This window comes from Serinus canaria, chromosome 3 (genome assembly GCF_022539315.1).
Source record: "Serinus canaria isolate serCan28SL12 chromosome 3, serCan2020, whole genome shotgun sequence".
Taxonomy (NCBI): domain Eukaryota; kingdom Metazoa; phylum Chordata; class Aves; order Passeriformes; family Fringillidae; genus Serinus; species Serinus canaria.
This window is the reverse complement of record NC_066316.1, coordinates 62450513-62471084: the sequence shown is the minus strand read 5'-3', so window position 1 is coordinate 62471084 and position 20572 is coordinate 62450513. Positions and strand designations below refer to the sequence as shown.

At 36.9% G+C, this 20572-nt stretch overlaps 1 protein-coding gene across 1 annotated transcript in view; it reads right to left on the bottom strand.

Moving 5' to 3' along the window:
• The window catches only part of TRDN (triadin), a 218789-nt gene that overhangs the window by 131161 nt on the left and 67056 nt on the right, over nucleotides 1-20572 (bottom strand). Inside the window, exons 7-11 of the mRNA XM_050973020.1 lie at nucleotides 19903-19962; nucleotides 18457-18516; nucleotides 15852-15911; nucleotides 14333-14530; nucleotides 10073-10132 (exon numbers count right to left, since the gene is read on the bottom strand). Coding sequence (XP_050828977.1) covers nucleotides 10073-10132; nucleotides 14333-14530; nucleotides 15852-15911; nucleotides 18457-18516; nucleotides 19903-19962 — 438 coding nt within the window. The remainder of the gene's footprint in view (nucleotides 1-10072; nucleotides 10133-14332; nucleotides 14531-15851; nucleotides 15912-18456; nucleotides 18517-19902; nucleotides 19963-20572) is intronic.

Sequence of the window (20572 nt, the reverse complement as noted above, 5' to 3'; positions counted from 1 at the left end):
ATATAGAAATCACTGGAAGTCAAACTAAATCCAAGTATATCTGTCCCCAGGCCACAAAGTTTTTCATATCTCTGAGTCATTTTGCTGGAATGAGACAAACAAGGAGTTAATGATTACGTTACCTGCCTTGTCTATACCTGACAATCATTTAAGACAGTGAATCCATAGCCATTTTTCAGAAGTTAGACTTTCAATAATGCAGTCTAAAGTTAGAGGGAAAGGAACTGAGAGGTTTTATTAGATCAAATATCAGAGGAGGGCCCAAAGCTGCAGAGGTGTTGGCTCCTAACTCCTGTGTGTTTATTCACTCCCACTGAAATCACTGGGAGCTAAGTTCCATGGCTGTAGTTATGAGAAATACTGGAAGAAAAACCAGCAATACTGGAGATCATTATTATTTTAAACCAATAATGCTTTGGTAGCTACTGATTCTTCTTTCCCTTTGTCTTTGCCAGGGAAGATGCTTTATGCTTTAAAGAAGTTATTTTTAGAACAAAGAGTCCTGGGTTTCACTGCCATGAGTTTTAACCCGAGTGCTCAAGGCATGCTCCATGATTTTTGGGAAAATGACTTAACTCACCATGTCTTTCCATTGAACATATAAATGTATCTAACAGAAATTAAAAAAAAATAAAAAGTGAACATTGTGAGCATACAGAAACTAAAATTCCAAATCTTAAATTCTATGAAATTGGAAGCTCTAAAGGCTGAGCTTTTGTACTGCTGCAAAGATTGTTTAGGTTTCTTTTGTTTGAATCGTTTGGATAGGGAATAATTTCCACATTTATTCAAGAAAATATTTCTCTATCCATTTCTTCTTTTCCCCTTTCACTCACTCCCAAAACTCTATAGCAGCTGGAATGCATTTTTTTTTCCAAGTGGCACCACTGTTTCCTTGATTACACCAACAGCTGCTCCTGATAACATAATTTGAAATTTTTAGAAAACTTGTTTCAAGTCTTCATTTGAAAATTCTTGCTTGCACTTTTGCAGCATATTTCTTGAATGTATGTAGGCTGTCTCACTACCAGACATTTAAAAGTTAACTTTCAGACAGTTATATCTAGATAAGTCACCCAAGGGATCCATTTATAGTCAATGGAGAGAAATTGGTACCTTCAAAGGGTGATTCATCTTTTCTATCTTAGGCATCTTTCTTAGGATGAAATTGTCCTCTGGAGGCCTCCATTTCATACCACTGGCTATAAAGACAGCTAAAGGTTAAAGCTGGGCAATTAACTTTTGGGTATCTAAGTGAGGTGCAATGAATTGCAAACATTTTATTTTGCAGTTGTCCATAAAGATGGCGCTTCATGCCACCAAAATATTCCAAGGCTAAAAGAGCCATGCATGGTTTTTCACACTGTAAATACACATGCATGGTTTTTCACACTGTAAATAAATAGGTAACACATTGCTCCCCAAACAACCAAAAATTGTATGAATGAATCTCACATATAGGAAGACTTTTTTAAAGCTTAATTAAAAACAAAAAATGTTTGGGTATAATGTGTGTGGGCATTTAACACCTTTTGAAATCTCTGTTATTTCCTTTGTCACATTATACTGGGTGTATTGAAGGACAAAGTGAAACAATAGAAAGGAAATTGTCAGAGGGAGGAATAGAGGTTCCTGATGAAGAAAAAAGAAAGTAGTTTTTGACTCATTATAGGTATATGTCATAAGTTAAACATCTTTTTGACAGGGCAGATACATGCAGGAAGAAAGCTGACATCAAAATAAAGTTGCATCTGAAGAAAGAATGGTGAAAGGAATGGATCTGCCACAACTTACAGTCCCAGTGGCTGCAGATGAGATGCATAAGTAGGTGGGTATAAAACAAGGCAGGGATGTGTTGCTTAGGCCAAAGCTAAACACTCTTCTGTCTACTGCATTTCATGTTCTCAGACCAGAAGAGGTGAGGAATTCTTACTAAGCTGAAATGCTTCATGATGGAATGTATCTTGTCAAAGTACTTTGGATCCTTTCTATGCTCTTTTTATCTTTGTGATACAGTAAACCGGTACCATTACTGTTCAACGTGATCCTCCCAATTTTCCAACAGAGACAGCAAAGAATTCTATATTGTAATGAGAAGAGTAACTTCTAGTTTCATAATAGAGATATAGGTTTCTTATTTTTAACAAAATATGCAGGAGAAATATGGAAGTCCATCAGAACACACCTTTTCCTTCTTCATGATGTTTCAGTGTATTCAGCATCAGGAGGTGTTTAAAGGCACAATAGATGTCAGCTATTTTCCTTGTTGCTAAAGTTGAGAGAGATTCAGTATAACAATTCAATGTATGGTGGCTAACTTTCCTAAGAATTTTCAGAATTATGTTCTAAAGATAACAGATTCATTAGCTCACTTATAATTTCAGAGTTATATAACCTGGGCTTAAAAAACTGACTGAAGGAGAAGATTGTGGGTTATCATGTTTCATCAAAGGCAAATGTTCACTTGCAATCCATGTAGGATTCCTGCTTTACTGAACTGGCTGGCCTTTAGGATGCTGTTGTCTGTCTTGTTTACTTTAAGCAACTCTGTGATAGAGCCTTGCCTCCAACTTACTCTGACAACCTCCCTGTATTCATCCCAAGTGGCACGACCCTGCTTCCATCTCCCGTGCATTTCCTGCTTACACCTGAGTAATGACAGGAGTTCCCTGTTCATCCATGCAAGGTTCTTGCCCTCTTTGGTTTCCAGCTCATTGGGGTGCATCATTCTTGAGCCTGGAGGAAGTGATCCTTGAATATCAACCAGGTCTCTTGGACCCCTCTTCCCACAGGATCTGTTGCCATGGGATTCTTCCAAGAAGATCCCTAAAGAGGCTAAAGTCATCTGTCCTGAAATCCATGGTTGCAATCTTAACTGCTGCCCTGCTTTGTTCCTGCCCATTGCTGAACTCCACAATCTCATGGTCACTGCAGCCAAGGCAGCCTCCCAACCTTCACATCTCTGACAAGGCCTTCCTTGTTTGTCACTTTGAGTCCCCCATTCCTTGTGGGATCCTCCACTGCCTCTGTCAGGAAGCTGTCATCAGTTTACAGGAGCTTCCTGGACTGTTTGTGCCGCATTGTGTTACTTCTCCAGTAGATATCAAGATAGTTACATTCCCTCCCAAGAATCTGTAGCTGTGGCTTTGAGGCTGCTTCAAGCTGCCTGTAGAATTCTTCCATTTTTTAACTTATGTTTTGTAGCATCAGTATCTGCTGTAATAATTCTAACTGGAAATCAATTATGACAATGAGTCATTAAATGCAATTACTATTTTACAAAGTCCCTTGCTAAACTTATTTACACATTTTAAATAGGAAAATATTTGCTTACTATTAGCTGTTTAGGAGGGATATTTTGGCATTTAACTTATGCCATTATTTTTTAAGAGCTTACTTTTCAAAACTAAAGTATTTGGGTCTTGTGATGATCCTCCATTGAAATCACCCTCATTTGAAACTTGTTTACTGAACTATGTGAAATGTTTTTAATACCAAATTGTAGCAATAAACATAATGCAATTGTGAGATTAATTTGGTTACTCTAATTTCTCTGCCTTCACAGCTTAAATTAGTTTGTTTCCATTAAAATCAAAGATTTAGACTCATTTCCGTCAGCAAAGGTTTGTGCCTTGCTCTTGTATCTCATAATTTTGACCCTCAGAATGCCTTGCAGAGAGCTATCAAAGACATCCATTCCTTTCTGCAGAAGCAGAATACCTCACATTCCCTTTGTAGCTGTTTCCAAGAGAGTGAGTAGTTGGAAATTTCTTGGCCAAGTTACAATGAAGTGCCATAAGAGTGTTGACAGATGCAGCTTCATGTGCCAGCATCTGGCTCTGATTCACAGTGGGATGATACATACTGGGAATAATGGGCAGTTGTTTTGCCTCTGTGGGATGGTGTCAGGGTTGTATGCTGATAACATCCCCTTTGAGAGATCAATGTCATTTCAGAGTTTGACAAAATAGACAGGTTTTGGGCTGAGGAGCAGTCATGGACAAGAGTCTTGCTGAAATGGGATCAGTGGATATCCTCTCACAGTTTCTCATACAGAATAGAAGTTTAAAGAAGCAATATTTAACTTGAAATGTCAGATAATGATTATTTTAAGAATTGCACATTACTAACTTAGTTAGAAAACTTTTTAATAACTCAAACTTAATTTTCAGTTTTTCATACATTTATTTAAAATTAGTGCTCATTAATTCTTTCCTTTCAAACTCATTGAAAACTCTCCCAGGATATTACTAGAGAAAAAATAGTTTTTTCATTCAATCATCACCATTTATGCCATCCACAGAAACAAGTGGGTTGGCAAGAGTTTTATCATGTGATCAGATTTTTTTGATAAACTCATGGACAATAACTACCATCTCTGAAGAAGAATCCAGATGAGTCTTTTCAAATTTTGGGGTACAATATTTCCCTCAGCAGGCAGTAAAAAAGTAAAAAGTTTAAAAAGTAAAACTGGAAGCATCTCACTGCCTCCCATATTTTTCTTTAGTATTTCTCTCAAAAAAATATCTGGCTTGCTTGTTTTCTGCCACTGGGGACTGGGCTATTGAGTAGCTTGCACCAGAAAGGATCTCTCCATAGAAAAAAAAAAAAGATTCCTTTAGCATTTACTCTCAAATGTGAAAGCCCATAACTCAGTTGAAAGTTTTCCATGCTGAATTTCTCCAAACAGCAAGCTAATAATATGCTTTCTTATTTATGTTGACTGATTTTTATTTCTTTTTCTAATTGCACTTCATTAAATATATCCCCAGGGAATCTATATCAAAGTTGTCTCCATGTAAATGCAATGTAACAAGTTGAAATGTTACTCCCTGTCACTGAGATATCCATAACACATCCTAGTCTAATCAAGTAGGAGTGACACTTAAAAATAGTTCAAGAGCCTAAAGCGTTTTGCTATCTCAACAGTGGAGGGCAAGTATTTAGTTCCAGTGCTATAGCCCACCCACAGCAAATACAGGCATTTTTGCTTTCTAAAGTAGTCTTTATTGTTCTAGGTATTTTGGGTTCTTTTTTTCACAGCAATATAGTCCGTGATCTTTCAATATTGATGTACCTTTATACCAGTATCTCCATATTTTAAGGATATTCAATAGCAAGTATCATACTGACAGTCTTGAAATTCTCTTGCCATATTGTGTAATAACAGTAGTCCTTTCTCTTTAACAGAATATTTCTGCACAATGAGGAAGAGGTAAGCCTTGGAAGAATATTGTAGACATGAAGGATTTTCAGTCTACACTTTCCAGGAGTGAGCAGTCTGTAAGATTCCCCATGGAGACTCATCACAACTTGCCCCAATTTCTTGACTTTGTCAGGGGGGGTGGGTTGGTTAGGGCTGGGGGGGGAGGGGGTGTTTATGAGCATATGTGCAAAAGGTGAGGCTTCAATGATTATTTTAATGAGAAGGTGGGATGACTCTTTTACCCTATGGGATACTCTCTTGCAGTGTACACATGCCAGAAATCCTGGTGAATTTCTCCCAGTCATATATTTTTTTTCAACAGTATAATATAAGTAAAATTGTCTAAAACATATTGGCTTTCATAGTGGCTTTGGGACTGGCTTTGAGACCCTGGCATGGAAATACAAAATAAATATAAGAGCACATTGATGAAAGGAACTGATATGACCACATTCCTTTGCAGTCTAGCTGTTATTGGAAACAGCTATGTAGTGGCACATGCTCCATAGGGCAATCATGTTCTTCAGTGCCAAGGTTTTAGAAACTCCAAATTGTGAATAATACCACATCTGTGTTCCCACTGTCTTTGTTGCCAACTAGGCAACTGTAAAGATCATCCAGTAGTGAGTCGGGTGTACTGTGAAATGCAAGTGGTTTAACCAAAACCAGAACAGAGTAAAGGTATGCATGCAAAATAAACTTCTAAGTGATTAAAAAGAAAACAAAATCACATCACAAGTAGATAACATGCCCATGAGGACAAAAAAAGTGCATTTCATTGCTAAAGAGCCAAGACATTCTTGTCACTCTTAATTCAGCATGCACAACAACATACTGAGGTGCCATGCAGAAAGACAGACATGCAAGAATCCAGTTTCAGTAGCTGCAAAGCAAAAAAGGCATTTCATCAGAACAGCTCCTTGATCTGCCAGACTAGTGCCAGACTGGCAAGCATTGCAGGGAAAGCACGGGAAGAGTAGGAAACAGGCTTATGGCTCAGGGGGAATAAAACAGAGTCGATCCAGTTAACCTAGAGTATCATGTGCTCCATGCTGAAAGAGTGACCAATTAGTGTTCCTGAAATCCCTCCACATGGATAAGGATTTCAAATTCTCTAACATCAAAAAATAGCTATGAAAACAAGTTTTAAAATTTCAACTAAAATAGAACCATTTCTCCTGCCAATAAAAAATAAACTATGAATAAGAACATTAGAAATACTACTGAGAAAAAAAAACCAGGAATATCAAACAAATTATCAAATACATGGAATAGACTATATCAATTAAACCATGTCAGTTACCTTCTGCATCAAAAATGCTATCTTGAACCTAAGAAATGCCAGTAGAAAAATAAAGGTACCAGTCAGAACTCATGTTCTTAAATAAACAAACTTTACACCTAAGGTTTTAATCTTTATAAGGAAAACTTGGAAAACTAATCCTGTAAGAAGTGCGTGTTGGTTCCTCCTTCACAGGCAGACAAAAGGAGTACAGAGCAGTTTGGGCAGAGCGATTTGTTAATGCAGAGACAGCACTGCCTCAGCTGAGCAGCTGTACCCAGGGACAAATAGGACCAGAAAATCTATGAAAGGTGGTACAGCAATTCCTCTGAGAAATTGTCACTTATCATGAGCATGTTAGACAGAAGATAAAAAAAATATTTTTAGGGCCGATTTCTCAAGAGATAAAATCAGAAAGCAGTTTTTTATACTGTGGGCAGTAGGACTCAAGTGGTCTACCTCTAAATGTATCAGTAGAACCCAACTGGTCACTGTTGCAGTCATGATATTCATGGGAAGGACTTCTGGATTAGAAAAAAATCAGTTTATGGCTAAAACTCCACTATTAACATTGTAAAGAACTGAGAGCTTCAAATACTTCTCTTTCATAAAAATTAAAATATGAATCTTAGAAGTTATTTGATATTGACAGAATTACTGGGTTTTAAAAGAGGACATCCATGAAATTTTTCAGTATCAAGGACAAATACTAACCCGAGAAACAAGAAAACCAGCTAATGCTGCATGAAGCACCATGGCAGAAATTCTTCCTTATATGGCTTCCTTGAATTCCCTGTGTACATTTCATTCATTTTTTATAGCTAAGACTGCATTGTCAAGATGAAACTTTGAGCAGATGAAGAATATTTCAGCTTCATTTGTTAAAGTCAACATAAGAGCATTAAGTGACCTCCAACAGACTGATGTGACTGACAAAATGCATTATTTGATATATTTTAAAAAGTGTATTTATTAATGAAATCTAAGGAACTGAGCTTCACTTTTAATGTTAATTGTTTGAGCACTATAAAATGCCATATTAAGTGAACTACTTTTCCATAAATTCTTGCTTAATATTTATATAAAAATAAAAGCCCTTAATCTTATAGTAATGTCTATGATTTTTTATAATAGAAACACTGCAAAAGTATTTTCTAAGAAAAAATGCTGAATGATATTACTAAAAATGACATTATAAATTTTGCCAAAGGAATCAGAAATTCATGTTTGATGCAATCAGTCACAGAAAATTGCAATATGTCTGTGCAAAGGAATTTTCTCTGACAAAACTGACAAAGTTTTTTTCTCCTTCAGAAATAGTAATGTTGAGATTGATAGAAATTATTCCTTGTTTGAAAGAATTGAAGTGCCAAGGTGACTGTAATTTAATTCCTCAGCTGATTTGCACTCAGAACTCTTTGTTTGGTCAAAGTTCTTTGCCATAAAATATATAGACAGGTAAAAGGATAAAATATACCAGATTGTAAATCTAATTGGATATCAGGGTTATTAAAGGAGGTATTCCCCACATTTATTTATTCAGTAAAATGAATTACAGTAATACTTCTGTTCACAAAAGGACAGTGTAAAATGAGCATTTTGCCTGAGAAAGACAGTAACAAACTAATCCAGTGCTGTTGGGTTGGACTCCTCTCAACGATTTCCATAAATCAAGGCTGATCATACCTGACCTCCACTTTGCTTCTCAGAAACACTGAGTAGTGTTTCTGGAGTCTGGATGTTCCAGCATTGCCTTTCACAGCTGGTGAGTTGAATAAAACTTGTTTTCAAGGCAATGCTTTTTTTTTCCCCTCGCACAAAACCACATCTGGCTTCACCACAACCATCTGCCGCATCTGACTTCAGGGCTGAACAAGTGACTTAAGAGGTCAAAAAGCAGTCACTTTACAGGTGGAGCCCCAGGTGGACTTTGGGAGATGTTAAGGGATACTCCTTTATCACTTCACCTAAAAATTAGATCATTTTAGATACTTTAAAACTTCTTTCCACTTTTTGGAGCCTAAACCTGTCACCCTAGTTTTCCATTCACTTGTAAGTCCATCTAATCACCCTATGTTCATTTAATGTCTTTCAGCTCTTTCACCTCTGGTCATGGCACACTGGTATGACCCAAGACAAACACTGGAAGGGAAGAGTCATATCTTTTGTCTTCTGAAATTCAAGTCACTACAGACTTCATTCTCTATTTCACTGCTTCCCTTCATGCATTTCCCAGTTTCCCTGTAGCTGGAATATCAAAACTGAAAAAACCCAAACTGTCCCTTCCTACAGCATGTTTGCTCTGCCTCAGGACAGGGTCAAACAGGCAGGGAGATTTCTGGGGAAAAGGGGCTTTTTTGGCTGCTACTTGTAAATGTCAGGAGAACTGGAAAAAAGATCTTGAAGATCTCCATTAAAGTATTTCTGATGTGAATTGTTGATGGTACAGCTGTGTAAATCCAGAAACTAAGTCATTCACATTGGTACAGAATGTTATTTTTTAACTCAAACCATGACTGACTCTCTGGAAGTTTTGGCTAATCATCCCCCCCTCTGAGCCTAAAGCAGTCCCTGTGTTTCTAACTGGTTATCTTTAGAAGTCCTAGAGATGCAGTGTGTTGCTCTCTTTTGATGGAACTTTCTTCCTACTGAATCCCAAGCTTGTTCATTTTCTCTCTAAAAAAATCTGTGTCCTCCCTCTCCCCTTTGTGAGAGTCTTTCTTTCTCAGCTACGTCCTTAAGACTTCCCAGCTCTGTCTGAGCCTGGCCATGTCAAGAGAGGCTGTAAGCCACAAGGAAGAGATAAGAAAAACAACAACCAGTTCAGAGGTGTACCAGTGGAGAGCTTGTTGAGCAAATAACTGAACAAACAAAGCTGGCAAGGTTTTAGAATGTCCTTAAATATTCTCTCCTTAACTCTTTTCATTAATATTATTGCTTTTCCCTCCTAGGGTTATGTCTCTTTACAGTATGTCTAGACTTCAGCAGGAAGAATATTTATTAAATAAGGTCAGAGTCGACTGACTTAAGATTATGAGATGATGCTCATTCATCATCAGTAGCTCTATCTTCTTTTTTCAGTGAGGAATTAAGTGTCTGTGTTAAAACAGATTAGCATGGAGATGTGGGAAGAGAGAAGATAAAGCACAGAAGTGGTGGATCAGCTAAAGTATTTTATATACTAGCAACAATGGAAGTTCTATTTTTGAAGCATTTTGGAGTTAAGCCTTGCTATTTGTGGAGAAAAAAACCCCAATAAACCAAATAATAAGCTATTAACAATAAGCTCCTTCCTCTTGCGTCTCAGCCAAAAGAAGCATGGAAAATTTCAGCAATTTCTACAGCCTTCCATTTACTCTACTTTTAACCTAACCTTGATTTTAATTCATGCATTGTAGACAGAAAATTAGAAGCTTTAAGAAAACAGCCATTAGCTCTTATGCTTTATTAAAACTATTTGCACACTCTTTGTTGCTCTTGTGAGTCCTTTCAATAATAAAAAACCACACCTTTAATACATAAATGAGCAAAAACTTGCAGGGAAACAGAATATTAGAACAGAGTTCAATGATATAGGAAAGTACCTGGATAAAAATCCCCTTGTGCAAACATGTCAATCACATAGCGACAGAATGCATATTGATCTAACAGAGCAAAAAGGAAAAGAAGAGTAATGAAGAAAGTGAATTTAGAATGTCATTTGTATTTAACAGTGAAGATAAAGTTTGGCAGTGCAAAGTCATCTCAGTAGTCTTTTAATAGGTAGTCTTACTTATTATATATTTGTGGTTTTTTCCTGACCTTCAAGTGGTTCACATGTTTATATATATATATAAATTTTCAAAACTATGTTATTCAGAAATTAAGGCATCTGAATCTAAATAAAATGCTGATTCCAGAAGTGTTGATTGCTATTTCTCCTATACAGAAGCAGAGCTGGAGAGCTCAATAAAAATTTCTAACATTGAGAGTGGTGAGGAAAAGTTACCAGCTTTAACTGAGCATGAAGAATTTCAATATTTCTGTATTGAAAAAATCTTCCTTCCCCAGTGGACTCTAAGGGGCATTTACTTTGAAAGCTGATGTTGATGTCCAAATGCCAGGTGTGGTTAGCTAAGTCAGTTCTCAGTTTTCCCTGAGTGAAGCATATTCATCCCTCTGTCCAAGACTCTTCTAGCACAGTTCCTAGGCTGTACAAGTTACATCTCTTCCTCTCTCCACCTCCTGTGGCATCTCTGTCCTACTCACAAAGCCACTTGCTTTCCCCGTTGCCAACTCCAAAATAAAATTATGCTGGCTTTGGACTAATTAAAGTTTTTAAAATGGCATTGCTCTTACATTTAAATGCAAACTGTACTTGCCAAGTATGTGACACTTGTTACATCATTGACTTTCATGCATAGGTCACTGGTACATGAGTATCACTTGATGCTGAGGCATTTGTGTGACTGCTGCTCTGTTATGTTGGCTGATAAGCAGTCCTTGGATGAAGAGCTACTGCTTTCAAGTCATTATTTCCTATGCAGATGTAGAAATTAGGAAAAGGTTTACCAACTCAACAAATAGCCAAACATTCTTTCTATTTTATAGAAGCCTAGGCAGCTGTGTTAGTGTTACTGAGATGGCAAGGGCCATACTAGTAAGGATTGTAGAGCCTGGGGCAAAACTTTCAGCATGTACTCAGGGCTGTGGCTGTAAACATTGCCTTTAAAACCTCTAATGAATATTCATAATAATTTTTACTTTCATATTTGGGAATTCAAATTTATCATTCTGGCTGACGCCAACTTTGCATTCCTTCCTTAAGGCTACAGTATCTGCCTTAGGTCTATATGATAATTCTTAAAATAAACCCCAAAAACAGTGTGTGTGTGTGAGAAAACACAGACAGATCTGTTTCCTTAAGCTCACCTAAAGCTACTGAAACCAGCAAAGTTTGGTTTGACACAGTTGCAATAGGGCCTTAGTAAGTAGTTATAAATAAAATGGAGCAATGCCAACACTTTAGCCCAGAAAGCAAATGGCAGGGCTCAGTTCTTGCACAAAAAATTGTTTTTATTATTTCTCTTTTGCCAAAACAAGCTGCCCCTCTCCTTGCTGCCTGTTGGGAAGATTTCCTGGACCATCTGGGGCATTGTACAAAAGACTGCTAGAGAATACAGAACAAAACCATGGCAGGGGACAGCACACTACAATGGACAATCCCAGGGCACAGCACAAGCCTGTGCTGGTTCTATCCAAGTTGTGATATAGACATAGCCTGAGGCCCTAGAATCACACCATTTCATTGATATTAAAATAATCTATTATTTAAACTCAGTAGTATGGACCAGAAATAAACAAGACTGTGTGGTTGATTTTGTTTATCTGTTTTTTGTTGTTGTTGTGTGAGCTTTTTTGTGTTTTTTTTTTTTTTTGTGGAAATGTAATTTGAATAAACTTTTAAAAAAAGCCTTAATCTTGATTGCACCTCAGAAATAAGATTTTATATAATTTCTCCTCATATTATATCTTTAGCAGCTCTACCTAAAAAATGAGATTTATAAAAGAAATTGAAGGCAGAAAGCAAAAATCTCAATAACAAAAATATAACATCCATATGGCATAGCAAGATGCACTATAACATCTTATTTAAGTTCATAGGAATACAACCAATCAGTAAAGATTGAAATCTAAGGAATTTTAAATGAATGTGATTTTTCAAGTGCCTCTTCATGGCTAAAAATCCATTTTAATCTAAACTCCCTTATTAAAATGAGAATTTCACCCTTTAGTTTTCACCTATAACTCTGTAATGATGGCACAAATATTCATATAAGTACTAAAAGATCACATCAAAATTTGAGACTAGATTACTAACAATAAAAATACTCATAGATATTTTTGTTGTTGGACTTAATGTGATCTACCCAGGAAGATAACCTATCTTTTTAATTTTTAATTTCAATATGAAATGATGCAAAAACTCTTTTGTGGTCACTGCTGTATTTTTTATAGTTTCAGATAAGCTGGCAGAAATACTCCCTTGAGCAAGTAAAGATTGCAGGATCAGGAAATCTCTGAAAAACTGCATTGATTTTAAAATTATGTTCACCTTGGGTCATAGTGGGACTGAAATATAAAAATGAAATTTTTTAGAGCATCCAGCTGGGCAGCAGTGTTTTTTGTGGGAAAAGGAAGCACGATAGTAGGAAATGCAGCTTTCACTAGGTGTGCATAGCCCTGTCTCCAGTGATAAAGGCAGTTGAAGAGGCTCCTTCCTTCCTCCACTCCATCTGCTCATTCTCATTTTCACCTGCTGGGATTCCATGCACTGGGTCGCACTCTAAAGCAGACTTGCAAAGGGATTTGTTAATATTTGATGTCAAGATGGATCATTTTGCTAATATTTATCTGCTAAAGTAGTTGGGAATCCTACAAAAAAAAAAACCCAACAAACAAAAAATCACCACTATTCTATTGGTCTTTAATCTTTGATCCCTACTTAAAATATTTTGTTGTTATCTGCACAGCATTTATTTCTGAGAGCTTTATCCTGGACAGTATGGAGCAGACCCCACTCTGCACTGAAACTCCACCAGAGCAAACAAAAAATTGAAAGAGGTTTTCACCTCCCAAACTGACAGAACAATTTGCTGAACTTTGTCCTTGGTCACAGCAATCAGTGGGATAGATGCTGCTTTGATTCCATGCCTCAAAGGTCCAATATTTCAAGTGAAGGACAAAATTAACTAGAATACAAATAAATGTTAAAAAATACTAGTTCAGCACACTATGTATGTCAGAAAGTGGGCTATGTCTCAAACTCTCTCAGTTTTCTAGAAAAGTATAATTTAAGCAACTCCTAAGGGGTCCAGAGCAATGGTTATGAAAATCTGAGAGAATCTGATCAGGCAGACTCAGATATGCAGGCAGGCAGAGCTTCTTTGATGTTCAGGCACAGCAATTTATCTGTGGTTAACAGCTGAAAGGATCAGATAGGTGCACTGTGCAACACTGAGCTGCCTCTTTCAATGTCAGAATAATCCTGTGGCTGCTGTGTGGCAGTTCATACAGAAAGCCAGGTCCTGCTGCTTTCATTCATACAAAATTGTACTTAGTGCCATGGAAATGCCACAGGGAAATCAGGGAACCAGGGAATAGAAGAACCCAGGCTTACTCTGACAAAGTGGAGCATGTAGTTAACACCTTGTTAACTATATGGTGTTGATACACCTTGAGTCTTTGTTTCATCACTTATTTTCTTCCTTATATTAGAGCAATAGCATTTCTTTCATTTTTGGAAGAAATTTGGAAGATGTTCACTTTAACTTATATCAGGCAAGTATGTCACTATGTTGTACAATACCTGACAAGCTAACTGCCTCGTACAATATGATGTTAGATAAATTATTACATTCCTTTTACTCTGTTGTTGCTTTCATTATGGTTACAGAGGACATATGCAGATGCAGAAACAAACTTAAATTCCCAATAGGTTATTGGACAGTCTGAATTTTCAAAAATAATCCTGTTTGCAATCTACTACATTAGATACTACTGAGGAAATCCATAAAGTCTCAGACCTATCTGAAGAGAAATTGGTCCTTGGTAAAGAAGGATTTAAATTAAAATGAAACTTTAGCCATGACAAACTTCTAGAACCTTCTGATTATATACATTAAACTTATTTTATTTTCTGTAATCACATCCTAGCTGTGTGAGGTTCATGTGGAATTTATTTGGACTGCGCTTTTGTTTTTCATGGGTGCGCTTTGGTCCTTGACAGATTTAACTCCATTCTTTCTCTTTCTTCCCTACTACCTTTTTAGGATCTTCATCTGTTTCCTCCTCATCTTGTTTACCTTTCTTGTCCGATTTAGTTACAGTCTGAAGAGCTTTCTCCTCCTTAACTTTCGTTTTGGCCTTTATTAGCCCAGTTTCTGTTGTTTTTGTCTCTGCCTGCTTGACCTTCTCTGTCGTTGCCTTTGCTTCTCCTTTTCCATCCTTCACTTCCTTTTTAACTTTTGCTTCCACTTTAGTGCTCTTTACTTTCTTCTCCTCTGCAGGTAATAAAGAAAAAGCTTTCAGTGTCATTCTCTGTCCCCAACATAACATTCAGTGCCATTTACTTTATATTGTGCTATTAATAATGAGCATTTCTTCAATATTAACAGCTTGGTAAGATCTGATGAAAACTATAATCCCCTCAAACCAGGGAGAATTAAACAGAAATATGAGACTCAAAGAGTTTTTATCTTCAGTGCTATACCACAAGCTTGGCTGATGCTAAATATGATAGAATATGCCAAATACTATTAAGTCTTTCTAATATGATAGTTTTTATGGTACAAACTATGTTTAGGGAGAAAGATGTTGGTCATTAAGCAAACAAACATGGGAGGTACTATCTGTACAAGTTTAGACTTCAGAGTTAAACTCTCTTGTAAGCTGGAGAAGTAGTGTGGTTATTTTACAGGGTTGTTTTCATGAATTGATTCTAGGTCTCATTTCCAAGAAGTTTTGAGTTTTTGAGTCTGACTCTACACGAGTTCTCAGGGCTGAAAGTGTCTAAGACCAATCCATGAGATGCTCTTCAGCAGAGTGAGGAGGCTTCCAAGGAGAATTACCATTGATACTGTACGTATCAGTAGCTGAAGCTACACAAGACCTTGGTGAGACCCAAAGCATTCTTTCTGCTTTTATGTGTCAGCACTTGAGACATGCATGCTCCCAGAATGTGTGTTTCTAGTTCACCCCAGTGGAAAATCCAACAGCAGTATAAACTACCACTGGATATGTTCTAAATTTACATGTTTAGGGCAAAGCCCATACTCCAATTTTCTTCACAGATCTAAATGTCTCCATGCTTAGGCACAACGAGTATGCCGCCAAATTTATATTTTCTGTAAGGCTCTAGACTTCTATTTCTGTAAAATCACTGAGATAGCTAAACTGATTTTATCAATATGTAAACTGGAATATCTAACTATTGCAAACCAGAATTCAGACATTTATATAAGAGCATTACTACTCCCAGACAAAACCAGGTATTGCTGGCTAATGGAGAATTAATTTCCTTAACTAGCTAGAGTGAAAATGTATGACAGATCACTTGCAGGTAGGCTTACTTGTTTTTCAGTGAAATGGTGGTTCATATTTTTATTCTCAATTTGAAATTGCAACAGTTTCTGAAAGGGATCAAGCATAGAATAAGCCCCTGGATGTTCTACAAACATTTTAATTCTGATTATATATTCATTTCATTTTAGTTTCATGTAGCTATTTCTCACACACATTTACAATCTCTGCTTGAATAAAATAAAGTTTATGCACTTCAATGTCAATTCAGCTTAAAAAACTGGAGTATAGATAAATAAATACCTTTGGGAGGAGGTTTCTTTTCAGCTTTTTCATGTCTTTCAGGTGCATCTTTTTGAGTTACTAGAAATGAGAACAACTGTATATTAGGGGAAAATCTCAAAAAGAACAAGAAAATATTGCCAAAACACAACATTATCACTGGAAATTTCACATTTCCTTACAATTCCTGTTTTTCAGTTTTCAAAATTGTTTTCAGATTCATATAATGGGGTAAAAACTTCAAAATATCTGTTGAGTCTCTCTAATCAGAAGACAAGTGAGTCACACAGATCTGAAGCTTCCTAGGGAGTGTTTTTACTACATAGTCCAGATGAAACAAACTTGCTCATGTCAAGTCCTGATCAGACACGGATTTAGCCTTGTGCTGCAGCCCACAGGAAGCCTTGTGGCTCTATTTGTCTTACAGAAAGGTGTTTTTCTTAGCTTGGGCTCATTGTCAATAAACACAGCCAAAAGACTGGGGCTCACTTCAGAGCCCAGCTTGAGTGAGTTCATGTCTGCATAAGATACACTGTGTAAACACACACGCACACACACACACACAAGACTGTGTTCCAGAAAGGCTGATAAAATTTTGTGCAGACCTCTATCTTTGACCTCCTAGTCACCATCCAGACAGAATGCCAAAACAAACCAGCCTTGAGAGTTAATTACACTTCTTTCAACTGATAACTACATAATAGCAATCATCTCTAACTGAATTCCATTCTGGAATTCCAGCCTGTACGAGACATGATTGACATTTAGACTTGGTTTTATTTTTTGAGATGTTTTTAGATGAAATGCTTAAAAAACACTCATATCACTGAGGCTTTCTGGAGCCTTTATCAGAATCTGAAGACCTTGAGTCTTTGTAATGAGCATAAAGAAAACCTCCTGACTGTGTGGAAGTAGCCACACAGTTTTCATTAACTCTATTCCCCAGAGCTGGCCAGAACCTGAACATTACCATTTCCTAGGGACTGCAAGTGGTTGAAGCAGCCCCTCAGCACTGCTGGTAGCTAATCCAGTTTAGAGCAGACCCCTGGCAAAAGGGAGGTGGGCCTGGCAATGGAAAGCTCAGCAGCACAGTGCTGGCAGAAATGCCCTTTTGGACATGCTGAGGAAAACTGTCCTCATGCCCTGATGCCATAGGGGCTCACAGCAGGGAAACTACCCAAGAGAGGGCAGCATGGCTATGTCACACTGCAGCCACAAAGCTCTGCAGCTACAGAGTCCAAATTCTTCATAAAATTTTCCAGCCAGTGACGGGAGTCATGGCTGCTATTAAACACATTAAGGCTCTGAGTGATTATTTGGTTAGCTAGCAGAAGATAAATGGGTACGGAGACAGGCTGCTTATTAGGACTATCTCAGTGATTCTTGGAAGTTATTTGCTTTCCAAATCAACACAGACACTATGGGCATTTATTTTCTCTGGCTTACTTCAGCATGATTTCATTTTATGAAAAAAAATCCCACACTTTCAAGCTATACACTGAAAGTAGAAAAAAAACTAACAATATCCCTGTAAAAGAGAAACTGGACAATGGCTACCCTAAAAGTGTTTTTAAGGCTTTAAGTCTTCATTCTGCTTTCTTTCTTTCTTTCTTCAGTTTTACTTTCTCTTTTACATTTCTCCTTAGACTAGAATCAAGTAAAAAAAGAACGATTTGTATATTTTTTCCTATATTGTCTGAACATATTCAAATTAAACCTAGTTAATTCATGCACCTCAACATCATGGGATTAATCTCAATGCCATAACAAACTGATATTAATATAGTTGCATACTATTTCTTCAAGAGTCAACTGAGTAAAATAAAAGAGACAAAGACTGAAAATGAACTTCATTACAGAAATATCTGCCATGGAGAAATATCTAACCTCAAAGAAAAACATTCAAATGCCAAGCAATAATAAATGTTAGTCTTTAAAAATAGGCATAACAGGGCAAGGTGGTTGGATTTTTAAAGTTTCCTGTCTAAACCATAGCTAAAGATGGAATTATCAGTAAAAAGAATAGGGAAAATCACCTCTCACACACCCACGATATTGCTTCATAATATATATGATAATTATTAGATATGTAAATCTTAACCAAAGTCAATGCTGCCATAGAAGACAATGCAAATCATATGCTGAAAATAAAATGCTGTTGAAAAAAAAATAAGGGCAATAATAAAGGCAAGAAAATGAAATTCTATTTTTGGATATGATGGAAGATCCAGGTTGAGAGTTAGTAAATACTGTTGCATTAGTCTGCATCCAGTTGAAAACTAATACACAAGAGAAAAACTTCTTTGCAGGCAAAAACTGAATCCCTTTGTGTAGAAACAGGCATCAGGGAATACAAAGAAAGTAGTCAAAGGTTTCATTCTTTCACTGTGTAAGAATGATTTGTAATAAACTGTGTGCATCAAAACAAAAGAGAGAATAAAGCAAAAACAAAATATGCTGAGCAAGACTTCACTCAGGCTGATCAAGACCTGCTCAAGCAAAAGAGACAACACCCAAAAAGTGTTCAACACTTTAGAAGAGCTGTGTACTTTAAATACTTATCTCCACACTCTCCCAAGATTTCAAGCACTTAAATCGTACAACTTTTAATAATGATCATCAATACCTTTAGATGGTGCTTTCTTTTCTTGTTTTTCTGGCTTTTCAGGTTTCTCTTTGTGAACAGCTAGAAATAAAACCAATGGTCAACAAAATGGTCAAAAAAAAAAAAAAGTTGCATTTGAATGAGAAAAAGGATCAAGAAACACAAGTGGACACCACGGTCATGCATGCAAATAATGAGAAAGATTGATTCAGCTGCTGCTGTTTGTTGTTGATGCCAAAACATGGAATTGAACTTTCAAAAATTCATCTGCCATCACTGAAGTCTTTGCCATTGGCTGGAGGACCAGCAGCATTTCTAGCTCAAGTAATCCCATGAAAGAAGATAGTCAAGAAGAGTCATGCTTATTTATATTGGGTTTTTCTTTCTTTAATATATTTATATCCTGTAATTTATTGGTTTATTTTGGTTTATTGTTATTTTTTTAGCTTTCTTGTTTATTACTTTGGTTAGTTTCTGAAGGATTTTCTGAACTCCACAGAACAACTAACAATTTTTCCAGCTATGAATGATTAAGCACTATAATTAATTACAAATCTAATTGCAGTGACATTATAACTAATGTTCTTTGGGGCTTTTTGTTTGCTTTTAATTTCCACCTTACAAATTGAAATTAACTGCTCTGTAGTTCCTAGACTTCTGGCTCAGGTTTCAGAATACACCTGAGCTGTGTGGTAGTCACTGAGTAGAGGGTAATCTGAAATATTCTCCTGTGTGGGCTCTGATTTGCTAATTTTTTGGGATTAATGTGTGCACAGTAACTTGCCCAAGGATGTGCAGAACTGATATATGCATGGGCTGATGTGCCCTGAGGTGACCTACAAGGATCATGTGTGTGAAAACACGCAGTTCCCTATTTGAGTACAAGGTATGAGGTTATCCTAGGAACACAAAAATGTATGCATGAACATGGAGCTCATGTTTAAAAAGAAAGTAAGAACTGGGGAAGATAAAACAGTGCTAGATAACAATTTATTGCAAATAACAACTGAAAGAACTATTCCTGGCCTAGTCAGTGGCTATACAATGGCCCTATGTAGTATTTTATTGAAAATGCTTTATTTTAGACATGGCCTTCCTGATTACCTCTGTGAAAGGGCTGTCAGGTGCCTTTTTCTTGGGTGACCATAGTCTCTTAGCAACCATTCTTATTGCAAGTATTAGAAATACTCAGTGATTATCATAAGATTACACTAATCCAGAGTACAAAATATATTATCCCCCCTTCCCCAGGAAAAAAAGAAACTAACCAAAAACATGTAGAAGGAATATTAAATGCAACTTAGTGTGTAAGACTTCAAATTTTTAATGATTTCATTATTTTTATTCATAATATTTCATAACTATTTTTTTTTCTGCAAGCAAGGAGATACATAAATGGAAATTGAGTAGAGAATAAGCTTTAGAGTACCTCCTAATGTAAAATAAATTCTGACATTAAATAATTACCTGCATGCCTTTCCTTTTTTTCAGGTTTTTCTTGTCTTTCCAGTTTGTCTTTACTTGTCACTAAGAAAGAAAGAAAGTGTTATATGTATATACCCAAAAGAAAAATGGGAAAAATTAAGAATTTAAAACAATTTCACCAAGGATGCCTTAGGATAGTAAGTGGCAGAGTGTGTTCCTGCTGAGCTGCCCTGTGCCTATTTTTACAGTGTCCATCATCCTACAGGGGTGTGAGCAGCCAGCTCTGGCTAACGAGTTACTGCCATGGTAACATGCCTCAGCTGTTTGCTGCATCACATCATCTCTTGCAATTCCAGAAGAATTCCAGAAAACTGTTGGTTACCAAGGCACAGCTCGCATTAAATGCTGCTGCCTGTGACAGGAAGAGGCTTTCACATTGGCCACCCCATACTCTGTCAGGCACAGGTTGTAAAAAGCCTGGAATCAATCTCGGAGCAGAAGAGAATCACATGTGCAAGTGATACATCTGTGACTTGCCAGCTGGCTTGAAATGGGTAACCAGTAATGGATATGGATGGTTAGTAATGGATACAGACAGCTAGTCATGGACACTAGCTGAGATCAGTCCCTGGCAATGATGACCTCAGAACCATAATTAGATACCCAGTCTGTGCAAAGGAAAACTGACATTGTGACAGTGGAAACTGCACTA